At 38.1% G+C, this 14,589-nt stretch overlaps 1 protein-coding gene across 1 annotated transcript; it reads right to left on the reverse strand.

The window, feature by feature from the left end:
• Positions 1-161: 161 nt before the first annotated feature.
• Positions 162-14,361, reverse strand: tbx3a (T-box transcription factor 3a). The gene is made up of 8 exons (XM_051111047.1): positions 14,152-14,361; positions 6,744-8,044; positions 5,755-6,022; positions 5,115-5,261; positions 4,144-4,220; positions 3,736-3,893; positions 2,558-3,180; positions 162-1,701 (listed from the first exon to the last, which is right to left on the reverse strand). Exons 2-8 carry the CDS (start codon positions 7,133-7,135, stop codon positions 1,282-1,284), a joined length of 2,085 nt encoding a protein of 694 aa, XP_050967004.1. The 5' UTR covers positions 7,136-8,044; positions 14,152-14,361; the 3' UTR covers positions 162-1,281.
• Positions 14,362-14,589: the final 228 nt, after the last annotated feature.

Here is a 14,589-nt window from a genome sequence, read left to right on the forward strand (position 1 = left end):
ATTGGGAACACAATGGAAAATCTTTATTTCCTTACGCTTTTCTGCACTTTATTTTTGGCAGTTTAGGCTCATAGGTCACAAAAAGTTAATTTAAACACACACTTGGACTAAAGCATTTTAGTTGCTGTGAAAGAAAAGTGTCATTACTTTCAAGCCATTGATGCATTGTGTTATCGCCTTTAATTTGTTTGAACCAAAGCACTTACACAACAGTTAATCAAAACGATGGCACATTATTTTTTCTGCTAGAGGAACTAGCACTGTGGTGTTACGGGTGGAATCCAGAGTCTGGAGGACGCAAATGAGAACGTAATCGACAAGGAAAATGTTCACAAACTATTTTACACATATGTCAACAATAAATTAAGTTAAGCTCCCTCAAACAAACAAACAAACAAACAAGGAACCTCAGTTGTATTTACAAGCAATATTCATATGAAATAATTACATAAATATGTTATATATATATCGTTATTTACATTTGTATTTATAACCATATGATCCATTTTGATCCATATGATCCCTTTTCCCAGTTCATCTCGAAGTTGTATTTTATAAGCAATTTTAGTACCGCGTCTGTTAGATAATCAAATGATTAATCGGTGGACTCATTGCCAACTTTGAAAAAAAGAATAAAACAATATAAAGTTTGAAAAAAAAAGAAGAAAAAGGGGAAAAAAGAGAGAGACTATATATATATATATATATATATATATACATAGTCATATTGCAAAATATTCTTGAAACTGTAGTGTAGATTTCGTTCTTGGTGAATTTGCGCTTCGAACAATACAGACTAAAACATTTACTCAAAAACAGCAGTCTTGATTACGTTAAGTCTGGTCTTTGACATGCAATATGCCTCCGGTAATTTATTAATTTAATTAATATGTTTTCTAACACATCCGATAAAGAAATATGAAATAAAGTAAGATTCTATTCAGAGTGCATATTAAATTAAATCAAATCATTGTCACCCTGACGTATAACATAAAGAGGAGCAGCAGCTTGATTCAGTCTCTGACGTCCTTGCCAAACTGTTCACTGTTCAATACTTCTATGGTATTCAAAATGGTGGGGGAAAAATAAAGTTAATGTTTTAATTTAACAAAAGAACAACATACATTTTACGTGTTTATTTTTGTTTTACCAAAGTGCATTTTGAGTCTAAACTTTCTGTCCGATGCAGGTCCGTATTGTAAACGGGTTAATCGTCGTACGTGACCTGTAGATCTGTCAATGTCTTCAACGTTCCACGATGTGCCACTCAAGCGCAGCACGCTATGGAGACACACTGCGCGCTCTGTCCGGTTTGGATTCAAGTCCACTGACTAGGCGCTGGATGCTCTGTAACTCGGTGCTGGAATCTTTCTCGGCGCAGGTTTTTGGTGACAGTGACACTGAACCAGACGAGCGGCTGGTGACCTCAGAGTCCAGAGCAGCTGAAGTGGGACTTGTGGTCATCCCGTCTCCCTTCAGATCGATGGCACTGCTCGCCATGGGTGGGACAGCCGTTGTAAGCAAAGTGCTGTCGGGGACGCTCGGTAAAGAGTAAGGGCTGTACCTTAACCGGGGCCGCACCGCGTTTAGAAACGGATGACGATGGACTGATGAAGAGGCAGCGGATGAAGCAGCTGCAGCGGCGGCCATATATGTGTAAGGATACGGGAAAAGACCACCAAAAGGAGACATAGCCAGACCCTACATATAGATAGATATATAGATAGATAGATAGATAGATAGATAGATAGACAGATAGATACATATCAGAATAAGTAACTGAAACATTTTGTGTTGATCATACACATTGTCCTCATTGTGCAATATGTCTGAACTGACTTTTGGATTCATACGTCAGTGGCAACCAAAGGGAGATATATAAAATGCTGTAGTTTCTCCGTCAACACCAGAGGTCACAAACATGTTATGCTTTTCCGTTTCCTTGTATCTAATTTATATTAAGTTATTTTCCTTGGACACACATACATTTTTTTTTCAGAGCGATATTATGGCCTGTAGTGTGTATGCTGTAAAATATAACTTGCAATTGTTAGCTTAAAGATCGATTTCTATCAGATTTAACCCATAAACGCACACATTGTGATTTAGACTCATTCACTGCAAACTTAACTTTGACTTGAATAAAACAAATTACTCAATTATTCAACAATTTAAATGCTACTGTTACCATTTTTTTATATATATATATATATATATATATATATAATGTCAGTGACAAAAATAATATTTTACAGCTTTCTCTTTTTTTTACAAATTAATTGCGACATATTGCTGTCTGCACACATCCGTCAAGAACAGCTTTATTGCTAATCTCGAGCAACAGTTGTCAGTTGTTCTATATTTGCTGACAATTTATGGACTCTGAAACAAAGACCATTAAAGAGTGCAAGATACGCCACACCTCATTTTTTTCCAGAAGTCTTAAATGTTGCCACAAAATCACTACAATACTTAAGAGCGTTCATAAACCACTTTTCATAATGGGTAAGGCATCGATAACATGGATGTCACTGATAATCATCATTAACAGGCTTACCTGCGACGCCAGGACATGTTGCTGTAGGTGGAAGGGCAACGGTGCCCCCGTCAGGCTTTGCGAGGGTGATGGCATGCTGCTCGTGTCCATTGAACTGACCCCTCCGGAGGAAACTGCTGCCAGTATGGGGCCCATCCCTGCGGCCATGTTTGAGAAAGCGCCTCCCATATTGAACTGACTGGGGTGTAAGAGAAACGGATGGGCACCACCCAAGTGATTGAAAAACTGCTGCCCGGCCAAACCCGGCGGAAATCCGAAATTGTGCAAGTGGCTTTGATTTAAGTGCGCAGCGCCATCTGTTTGGACAGTCAATGGCATGTAATTTTCTTTGCTCACGGTCCGGCAGTCGTCTGTTTTGGTCTGTTCCCGGCCCGGACTTTTGAGTTCCTCACCGGACCGAGTGGTGCTAGAAATGAGCGTGATGGGGCTCTGCCGTGAGTCCGCTCGTATTTTTTCAGTTCTCCGACCGACAGAGTCACTTTCCCCAAGCAGACTTTTGCTTAAACTCGCATCGTGATCCTTGGAGTCCTCAGTCGTGGTGGAAATTTTGCTCGAGTCTGGCCCCTCTTTCACATTAACATCTTTGTCTTCTTCATCGCTATCTTCATCACTGTCACAAAAATCTATGAGAAAAAAAAATATTTTGAAGCAAAAGACAGTTCAGGAACATTTTAAGACCACTTACTGTTTAATCATGGAAATCTAAATTAAAGTTTATATTTGATACTTGCATTTCACTTTTTTAGACAGGAAGACACATGCATATCGTTTAAAAGCAGTAAAACAGTAAATAAATAAAAGAGTAAAAAAGAGTAGGACATACAAATTGCGCATGAAATAAACACCAATTTAGTGCCATACAAACAAAGTAATATGTATGGGGTATTTTGGGTTTTTGTTGCAACAGATTTTAATGTATCGTTTGTTAATTAGTTTTAAAATGCTTTTTCGTTTTTAGGACAAAACAAATTAGCTAATGTCGCTCTCAAATTAGCAGTTTTCCACAAAAAATATTTGCATTATCATCCTGAGAAATAAGTGGACGATTCAATTGTCATTGCAGTCATATTTCTTAGGACAATCGTATAAAAAAGGTTTTGATCCGAAAGTAAATACCACTTGTATTTACTTATCAACTTATTTATCAAATGGACACACGGCTTGTCTGACTATCATACCTTTTAAGTTATTCTGGCCAACAGTTGAGACCGCAGGAGACGAAGTCTGGCGAAAACATTTAAAGGACACTTGTTCGCCTGAGGAATCGTCTGACGTCCCGTTTTCTTTTTTCTGTTGCTCCTCATACGATCGCATCGATTGCAGAGCCAGCTGTTTTCTGTATTAAATAGTAAGACAGCAAAATTGAGAAAGATCTCAGTGTACACAACCTTCTATTTGCATTAGAGTAAAATAAGACTTAACATCGTGTACCTGAGTTATTCATTGTACTTTTTACGATTAAAATACGTTCATGTAAATGCATGAAAACCGAACTTGCTGCTATAATAACTAAAAAGGTCCTGAATTTGAAAGTGCTGTGGAATGCTACTGTAGCTACAGGGTATAAGCAGTCCGTTCAGTCGTACCTTTTTTCGCGTCTCCCATTTCCAGTGTCACGAAATCCTTTTGCAAAAGGATTGTGATCAATTTTCAGCTGTGTTATCTGAAATGTAATAACATGCAAACAATATAACATGAATAAAGATGCAAAGTTTTTTTTTTTTTTTTTAGGTGACAATTATTTGCAGCCTATTAAAACATTCAAAACGCACTATAGCTGTATGACTCACTATGATAAACGATGGTAGTTTAATGGGCTGGCCTATATGCTTGTTCTGTATTAAAATACCCATATTACGCCTGCAGTGACTTGTCCCAAACTTTGGTATTTGTAGGAAACACGGGGGCATTTCCAGCTCATAAATATTGAGAACCTTTTTATATCTACAGACTCTCAACATGAATTCAGACTCCGCACCCTGTCACCCCATAAGCATTTAGTGCTTTAACATTATATTCCTAGATTGCTAAGGGTTAAGTTATCTTTGTTTTCTAATAAATTAACACACACATTAAATTTTTTAGTCTCTTTTTCTCTTCTTCAGTCCCTCCCTCTGTAGCCAGTCCTCCCTTCCTTCCTCCCTCCCTCTTCTCATTCTTTCATGCACACTCACACACACACACACACACACACACACACACACAGACACAGGTTATCTTTCATTTATTTATAGGAGTTACACTTTCAGATCTTTAACAGTTTGGTCATGAAATCCTGTGTGTGTGTGTCAAATAAGAGAAAGTGAAAGAATAAGGCAGTACATGATTTTCTGTATTACTGTTCATGGGTGAAGGCTTTGTAATGTGATGTAGGCCCCACAGTGATACATCTAAGAATAAGTATATTATGGAAATGCACTGCATTATAACTATGTTCAAACAAAAGTACTGAAAGCACCAAACATTACTTACCAAGGTTTATGTTATTAAATATTTTGTATTTAGTGGTATGACAGGTTAACAGTTCATTCAGATTCAACACAAAGCTATGACCAACCTTGTCATTTTGGTAGGCAGTGACAGCAATGAAATCTGTCTCAGGGAACACGTAGGTCCTGAACGTGCTGTATGGGAGTTTCAGTATGTCGTTGGCTCTCACAATGTGAAATCTTGGCTGATATTTGTGCATGGAGTTTAGTATCGTCTGAAACATGAATAAGGCCGACGTTTTATAAAATACTGTTGCCTTTCAGTAACATTTTCATAAAGAGTAAAAAAAATAAAAAATAAAAATAAATAAAAATAATGTGTAGATATAAAAATATTGTGTGTGTATATATATATATATATATATATATATATACACACACACACACACATATATTAATACGTATTTATTGGGAACACTTTCTGCATACTAGTTCACTAACAAGTTGAAGCTTGCATTTTTTTCCCCTGCTCGGACAGTATTTGAGTGTAGGAACAGTTGAGATTAAATTCAATCATGTCAACATGTTTAAAAAAAAGTCAGTGCGAAAGACAGTGCGAAGTCTTTAGAAATGTAACGATAAATACTTATAAATGCATGCAAGCACTGAACATACGTATTTAAACAACAACCATAATAATAATACTATTACTACTACTACTACTACTAATAATAATACATTTAAAAGACGTAGTTGACTGGCACTTACAAATCCATGCTTGTCGGAGATGTTATTTGTCAGTTTAAGTTTGTGAAAATTGACGACTTTAGACATCCATTGCTCGCCAGTGGCCGGACTGTCGGGGTGAATGTACATCCGTTTTGGCATTTCGGGGTCAGCCTTTCCTGCCACCATCCAGCGAGAGTTGTGAAATTTATACCTGCAGTCATCAGCCGCAACAATATCCATCAATAGAATATATTTGGCCTTTTTGTCCAAGCCCGTGCATCTTACTTTAAACGGAGGGAACATTCGCCTGCAGAGAAGATCAGAGATGAATTAGCAGTGTTTTATCGCAGTACAACATCATGGATCAAAATCCTGCATAATTCTTTTGCTAGTTGGCTGAAGTTTGCTTTCTAGAGAAACATTAAGGGTAAACGCCTCAAAGATTGTGTTGTATGGGGACGAATGGCTAGGCCCAGCCATCAGCCCTAATTTGTGAAATATCCCTAAATCTGAACAGAGTGCAAAATAAATAAATAAATAAACAACAACAACAATAATAAAAAGGTTAACGGTTTAACTTAACGTTAAGGCAAAAGTTACAAATTACAAAATTACAAAAAGTTACAAATCAAACCTTACTAATTTGACACCACTGAATGTAGTTTCAGAATAACATAATAATGCAATCTGTGTATTTCACTGTTTAAATTCAGCTTTGTGACTAAATGAATTGTGCAAGTGTCTACATTCATATATATATATATATATATATATATATATATATATATTTAACAACGATTAATTTAGATTTAGGCGTTTATAGGCCTAATTCAAGTTAGGTTGTATTTTATACGTTGTTCAAAGCATTTGAACCCATAACTGACACATGTCCTCCTCTAAAGAAATCTGTGAGTCACTCAGATCAATAAATCGATCAGAATTCATGTTTCATAACAACCATAATCTCGGATTTTGTTTCACTTTATTAACTTCGAAGCTCAGCTGATTTATTGAAAATTCCAGTTTACCTTCCAGATTTGGTGATAACCATTTCTGTGCCGCGCTTGTGAAAAAGCTCCCAGAGTTCCTTGGCTTCGAGGTGAACTTTGGGGTCGTCTTCAACCTCCTCCTCGGGCTCAAGTGTCTTCAGAGGCCGGAGATGCGCGGTGGCGGCTTGGTGTCCCAGTGAGGAGAAGTGAAGGCCGGTCTCTGCTGCGCCCATCAGCTGCTCCATTATTGGTTTGCCCAGCGCCCCGGGCAGGGACAGGGAGCCGTTAGGTGGCAGTGCCAGGGCCGGGAAGAAGGGCGGCTGGTGACCCAGCATTGCGCTCATGGCAAATTCCGGACCCCGGTGAGGTAAAAACGGGTGATATGCCATACTGGATCCTTGAATAACTGGATCTCTCATCGGGAAGTTCATTCAAGTCCAGATAGCAGATGCGGTGTTTCTTAAATCGAGCGTCTGGAGGTACAATCAGCTAAATGTCTGCGCCGGAGAAGTCCTTCACCAAGTCCAGCTTCCCTGCGACGCCTCGGTGTGTGAGTCTCTTAATTGTTTCTCTAGCTAGATTCCAACAAAGTATCTAAAAGAGAAAGTGAGAAATGGCTATCCATTAATCTTCGCGGCTGCCGTTTGTCTTGTGTCAGTGCGCTATGAAACCGAGAAAATAGAAATAAAACAATGAAATTAAAGTCGACCGAGTCACTGTACGGCTGCTGGCGGCGTAAGTCGGGTTCCTTTAGATTTCTTTAAAACAGACATTCCGGTAATAATAAGATCGTCCCGAGTCCTGCCAAAGAGATGTGTTGAAATATTTCGTTGCCTCGGAATAATTCCTCTGTCTTTACTTGTTGGAGGTATACACCTTCACACGCTCACACACACACTTTCTCTCTCGCCCTTTCACGCGCACACACATTTCAGCAGATATGCGGAGAACAGGGTCCAGCACAGAGATATTCCCAGTGCTTCTGAACTCCATAGGCTTCAGCAGTGTGGATGTGTTGCATGTTTCGAGCAGCAGCTCTCTGTTGATTGGCTCTTTGACGCTTTCGGACCAATTGTGTTGCTCTGTAGGCGTGGTTTTAACAGGTCGGGTGGAGGGGAAAGACTTCAGACTTATAAAAAGGTGTTTGAGAACTCTATTGCTGCCGCGAAACAGCGCTGCCTCGCTCAATGTTGTGTGAATATGTCAACATCATTAGGACACGCATCTGTCGGTCTGTGGGACCCAGAGAAGCTGAACTTCCAAGTCTCGTGCGCACAGCGTCACTGTTGGCCTCTTTTCGCGCACAGAAGATCATATATCGCTCCAGACGCCTATTTTACCTGAAAAATGCAACGAGAAACAGACCGGCGCGTCAAAATAATTTCTGCTATTAGATAAGAGATGCAAATTATTAATTTGGAGATCTTGTAGATGATCAGCGTTAATGTTGTGTGGGAATTAAGCTTTGTTCCAGTAAAGTGTTGTGCTGCGAATAATCGTGAATTATCTGTACAATTCTTAAGCTTTTTATTTGTATTATTATGATTTAAAAATTTCAAGGTGTGGATTCCATATTGTCTATTGTGACCAGGACAATACATATCTAACCATATAGTGCCGCATTCTGTTGTCAGTCAGCAAGATTTAATTAAAATGCACTGCAGTTTATTTTATATAATATCTATCGGGTTATGACTTTGTATTCATATTATACCGCCCCACCACCACCACAACCAGCTTAAGCTTAACTATACAAATATTTCTCTGATGTGAGTCATATATATATATATATATATATATATATATATAAGATAGCTAAAGTATGGATGAAAGGTCGAAATGGATGAGAAAGGTCGCTTTTAAATCACTGGCAAATACTTTCCACCAAATTCGCTTTATTTAAAATATAAATGAAGGAAGATGTGATTAGATTAAATAAGCTGTATATTTTGAGAACAGGCTGTTGTTTTCACTCAATTATCAGTTTCTTGCTCAATTTTCTCTTTCGAAATGCCGCAGACAGGTCGCATGTTACATTGTTTTGGCGATAAGTGAACGGAGCTCACTGATCTGTCCTGTTTGTCAATGTCTGTGCAGTAGCCGAACACTGGCGCCCGACACAAAACACTGGATTAATTCGCACGTAAACAACAGAGGGTCGTGGACAGACATCTGAGTTCAACAGTGCCTAAACACTGACTCAATTATCTAGTCAGCAGAGCAGAGAACCAGTTTGTAACATTTATCACCCTTCATCAAGTGGCCAAATACTCCTGTCACTGCTTATGTTAAACTATGTGTTCCCAAAAAGGTATATCTGTTCTGCGCAGGTTTAAACTGGTTCTAATAAACAATTACGCAATAACAAGCACCTTGCCTTTTAATGCATACTAGCTATAGGCAAAGAGAATGAACAAATATCAGTATTAAACAAAAGGGTGTGAGATAATTAGTCCCTTGGTCCCAATGCGTCTGTGTGTTTTTTTGCTAATATGTACATTTTACAAAACGCTTTTTACCCTGATGGACTGCTTATGCAGGTCATGAAATCAACACTGTGGAATGCAGTCTGATGTCCTATTTATGATTAGGATTCTGAGATAGTATTTCTCCTAGATAACCTATGTGATCGCGGTCGTGTGTAAGACCCATAAGCGTAATTATTCTATACGTGTTTGTTAATTGTAAACAAATCCAATAAAATATTTCATTTATTTCCTTTAAAAATGTTTAATTGACTTAACAGAAATTACAATGTGTCCAAAACCTGACACTATGATTTGTATCATCGCTGCTCTCCCGACTGTAGTGATGGCGCATCAGCAGCTTGATCTGCTGATTTCTCTGTTTTTGCCTGGGGGTTAATTTATTTTGAATATTCATCTCAAACTGATGTACAAGGATGAGATCAGAGTATTACAGTGGTGTTTTTGTTATTTTCAGTGGCTACCAAGTTAATTAAATGCAACCTCTAGAGATCGGTCAATATATTATGTAAAGTTGTACAGGTTATGTTTCTCAGATTACAAGCAAAGATGCAGGATAGATCAATGACAGATCCTTTGACAGTGCTCCTCCTTTCTTTTTTAATTTAAAACAATAATGCTGATTAATGGAGAAAGTCAAAAACTCATTAACTGAATCCGCTAAAACATTTATCATTACCTGGTTCAGTCCTTTTTTTCATTAAACTGAGCCCGGCATTTTCACAATTTGCGCAAAACTTGCAACAGATATTTTGGAATGTTTTTCTTGATTTAATCTGTGAACAAATCCATTGAGGTTTATACGTGATGCAGTAGCTCCATAAGGGGGTTTCTAAATCTTAAAGGAATGTAAATACATACCAGACAGACAAATCCTTTGCATTCTTCTGAGGTATTCAGAAGTTTTCCCATTGACAGAATTATTATTATTTTTTTTTAATATATAATGGCACACAGAAGTTAGATTAGAACTGGATTGTGATGCAGTACAACATATACTTTTTTCAGGCAGAGAATCTGTCGTGGTTTTAATGACGTTTGAGTCATTAATGTCTGACACTTTCTGGTCATGAATTTTGTTATTCTAAAAAAATGTTATTCTAAATGACACACAACTATAAGCACACACTCACTGAAATTTCATTCAGATGAGATGATAAACAAAGAGATCCTCTGGTCTGAAGGTTTAGATCACAGAAACGCTCCAGTCAATGGAAACTTCCCTTGTGCCTCAAATTTGTACTTGAACTACAGTGATTTGGTATTTACTACAGAGAAATTCTTGTAAATTCACTGCAGGGTTGTCAAGTTTGGATTTCTTTCCAGCACTACCACATTTTTATTTCATAAATGCTACAGAAATGTTGTGGTGAGGATGGTGTATTTATTTTTTTAAGTCATGTCCTTTATAGCATATACAAATTCTGGACTGTCCCTACTGGATCAGGAGAATAAAATTATAAGCAAGCTAAATATGAAATTCCAGAGTATGAATGGCAAAAACGTCCTAGGATACTGTCCTTAATACATGACTGATGACACATGGCAGCTAGAGCGGGTCACTGTAATTATTACACTGATTAGCTAATTTAAAAGCAGTATAATCTAATCTTGTTATGTACAGGGTAAATATTTGTTCTTATAATGAAGCTTCTTGAGGCCGTAATACCTTTATCCTTCATAATCAGTGTAATCTGCTCTAGAGTGAAGTGTATGTTGTATATTGTACTTTCTGTTAGGTGTTGCTTAAATTGCCACATGTGTCCATTATAACTATCTGTTTATTATATAAAGTTAAAAATGAACTGTTGCACAGGAATTCATCCATTACTTCCCGCACCATTCATTTCAGTGATAAGTAACTCTGAAATCTATCATAAAATAATCTACCTCTTTTAATAATTCTAGCCTATGTTCTCCAAGGAGTATAATAACATAGACTATTGGGGGGTAAGTCTATTCTGGTAATTATTCTGGTAAGTCTTTTAGAATGTCACGTCATTAAAGAAAGCCTCTTTAGGTATTTTAAATTTCAAATACACATCAATGCCTTTGTCCGTATGTGTGAAAAGTATCATTAGCCTATATGTAGTATCGTGATCTCTAAATATATGTTATAAGGCGTGTTAAGAAAGCAATTTGATCTCCAGTGCTCACTTTATCTTAAAGGGTTTGAATGTCTATTTTCAGTACGGCTGAAGTAAAGTGACTTCTTGAAAACAAAAGGAAGTCGATTGCGGTTTTGAGCTTTCATCTATTAAAGTTCCCACAGCTGTTTTGCATGAAGAGGGGGAGTGTTTCGGACTCCAGCGAACCTGATTGGAGCAGAAAGCGCCAAATAAGATGTAAGCGAACTAAAGAAATAGCTTCACTCGTCTAAACGTGCAATATAAACAGCCAAGCGCCGGTGACTTATAGTTTTTCACTGACACACAAAACGGGATACAGAGTGTTTTAATTCCTTTAACAACTAGATGGGACTCACATACAATTGTGTAGGACAGGTCTTTTGCAACGCAGCATCCAAACCACACAAAGGTCAATATTTTATGCTTTATAAACTTAATTTGAGTTCAAATGGCTTTACTAAATACTGTATATTGACTACTAAATGAAACTTAAGCATCTCCTTAAGAGAGATTTCAAATTAAAAGATGTTGAAGGCCAACATCTTCAAACGTTTCTACCACCAGAGTACAGCGTGAAAACACTACCAAACAGCGAAATAGGCAACAAAGGCTCATGAAACGTTTTTGCAAATTGGTGGAGTTGGGGTGCAACTTCATGCTTATTTATCATTAATAGGCCTATTATTATTATTATTATTATTATTAAATACACAAACTGTATTTAAAACACACATTGTATGAAATTGTACGAAAGTGCCTAATCATAAAATACTTACGTGCAGGTGACATTTTAGATCCGGGGTGCGTTTCCAAAAAGCAACTATGGTCGCAAGTTCCGTCCTTATCAATTGAGTTAAATGGAACCTCTGACCATAGTTAGCTAACGATGCTTTTGGGAAGGGCACCCCTAGTTTTAGCCTCCATTTGAGATCTGTATATTGTTAACTTACGGGAGGCATACAGGGAAGCACCTTCATTATTCATGGATGATGTGGTTCATAGTCTAAGCACTCTGTTCATGTACAGTAATTGCCATCAAGCAATATGTGACTGCCATGTCATATCATAACCTACAACTGGAGCAATTTTTTAACTTGGCAATGTAAGAAAAAATGAGAAGCGAAAGTGGGAAGCGATTGTTTAGCACAGGTTCACTCAGTTTCTACGATGATTTTTACGTTTTCTTTTTCAAATTACTATCAGTATTGACCATATTATATCTCCCTACTGGAACTGGATGCTCATACTATTCACAGCAGGCCTACATTAGATCTTATTGGGTGTCATGAAAATGTAGGCCTATCACGTTGAATGCACTGCAAATTATTTTCTGGATTAGTGTTTTAACCTGTACTTTTGATTTCCCGTATATATTGCGCACTGACTTCGCATTGCATTAAATCTTTTAAGTTTTCCTTTTTCTCTAATAACCGTCGAAGCAAGATCCGAATTTACGACAGTTTTAGTCCTAGATGTCCATGCTTTTGAGAAACGTGCATAAACAAACAAACAAACAAACTAGTATTTAAATGTTTAGTAGATTCGGAATACCCATTTATAGACCTTTCAGTAACCACCTGCATGTGGGTTCACATATAATACAACATAATTGTGTTTGACTCTCCAATCAAAACAAACAAATTCATAGTTTCTCTGATTTCAACATGCACATCCCATTCAAACACCCAACGCACCCTTCAACAAAATTAAAACCCGATTAGGAAACATTCTGGTTTTCCAGAGTCCGTAACCTTTCGGCACCGGGGTCATGTACTAATAAGATCCACGGCCCACAAAGAGGCTGCAGAGCTTCACAAATATCCTTGACGACCGACTGTGGCCTATGGACCTTTGACATACATAGAAAATTAATTGGTCACTGTATGAACGAGGAAGGTGGGATTCCAGTTAATTAGTGGCGATTGGATAAGGGTGGACATTATATGATTTGTTCCCAGTCCCCAGTTTGTTGTTGGGGATCAGCTTTTGTGTGTGTTAAATGAGAAGTGAGTATCGCTGTGCCTGTGTACAGTGTGGTTTTGTGAACTGGCGACAGCTCCAGTCCATGGGAAAAACGTAATCGCAGGACCTCATTATCTCATTTTTCTCGCCATCTTTAGGGGGCAAGCCCTAATCAAGCATGGCACCGAACTCTCTCTCTCTCTCTCTCTCTCTCTCTCTCTCTCTCTCTCTCTCTCTCTTTCTCTCTCTGTCTCACACACACACACGAAATGCAAGCTACATTAACAGTGGAAAGAAATTAGTGAATGAGGACAGTGTCTGCGGCATTCTGTTTAGAGTCCATAAAGATGAATGAGAAGCAGTTAACAGCGTGATTGTGTAATTCAGTATAACTTCTGAAATACATTAAGGATGCTGGTGATGGTTTGCTGTATAGCAAACTACCAGTTGGTGTTAAAAGTCAACGCAAATGATAAACAATTGAAGCTGACTTAAACTTGCTTTGATGACTGTTACATCAGCTAAATGCTGAGTTTAATGTTAGCGTTTACATGATGTCCACTTTCAAAAATGAAGACTGTGCTCTAATCGAATCATTCTAAAATTATACAATGAACACACATTTTTTAAATTAATGAATAAATTTATTGACATACCAACTAATCAAATAGCGTTTTTCGCCGTTGAAGGCTAATAGATGATCCTCACATCACAACTTCTAATTTTATTGTAACGGGTAGACAGCAATCAGCATCAGCAAACAAGCAACAAATGTGACCAACGTTTTAATGATCCATTTCAGATCCATTCCCTACCCTGCAGATATGACTCTTGCAATCAAAAAGCAAAGATTGTCAAAGAGATTTACACCTGTCTCGTTGCCCGAACGGACAGCCCCTCAGCCCATAGATTAGACGACTGGAGCCAGGTTGTCTGGAACCCGTGAGCTACTTCACCCTAAATCCGGATTAAACTTGATAAAATGATCAGCGAAATGCCGCTCGTACATGCACTATGAAGCGAACCTCAGTGAACGCAAACCAAACAACGAAAGTAAAGCGAAATGAAAGCGCCAATATTATTCCATGTACTTGCCGGTCCAGCGCGTCCCTGCTGTCGTAGGAAAGTGTTTTATGTCATGAGATTATGAGACTCCAGTCCGATGCGGGTCACTGGACCCAAGACACTCCCGGTTAGAGGGAGTAATTTCTCAACAAGCCTTTTAAGTTGGCAGGCGAAGGCGTATTATGACAGACTTCCCTATTTTCCTCTTCGAGTAACCAGCAGGCTACTAGAGCCCATGTTTCA

Source organism: Labeo rohita, chromosome 5 (genome assembly GCF_022985175.1).
Source record: "Labeo rohita strain BAU-BD-2019 chromosome 5, IGBB_LRoh.1.0, whole genome shotgun sequence".
NCBI lineage: Eukaryota > Metazoa > Chordata > Actinopteri > Cypriniformes > Cyprinidae > Labeo > Labeo rohita.

Bases quoted from the DNA above. Each gene is read 5' to 3' on its own strand.
- tbx3a (XM_051111047.1), bottom strand. From the start codon at position 7,135: ATGAACTTCCCGATGAGAGATCCAGTTATTCAAGGATCCAGTATGGCA. The intron at 4,221-5,114 runs GTTGGTCATAGC...ATTACATTTCAG, and splicing joins CTGCCTACCAAAATGACAAG to ATAACACAGCTGAAAATTGA. The intron at 3,181-3,735 runs GTATGATAGTCA...TTTTTCTCATAG, and splicing joins TGGCCAGAATAACTTAAAAG to ATTTTTGTGACAGTGATGAA.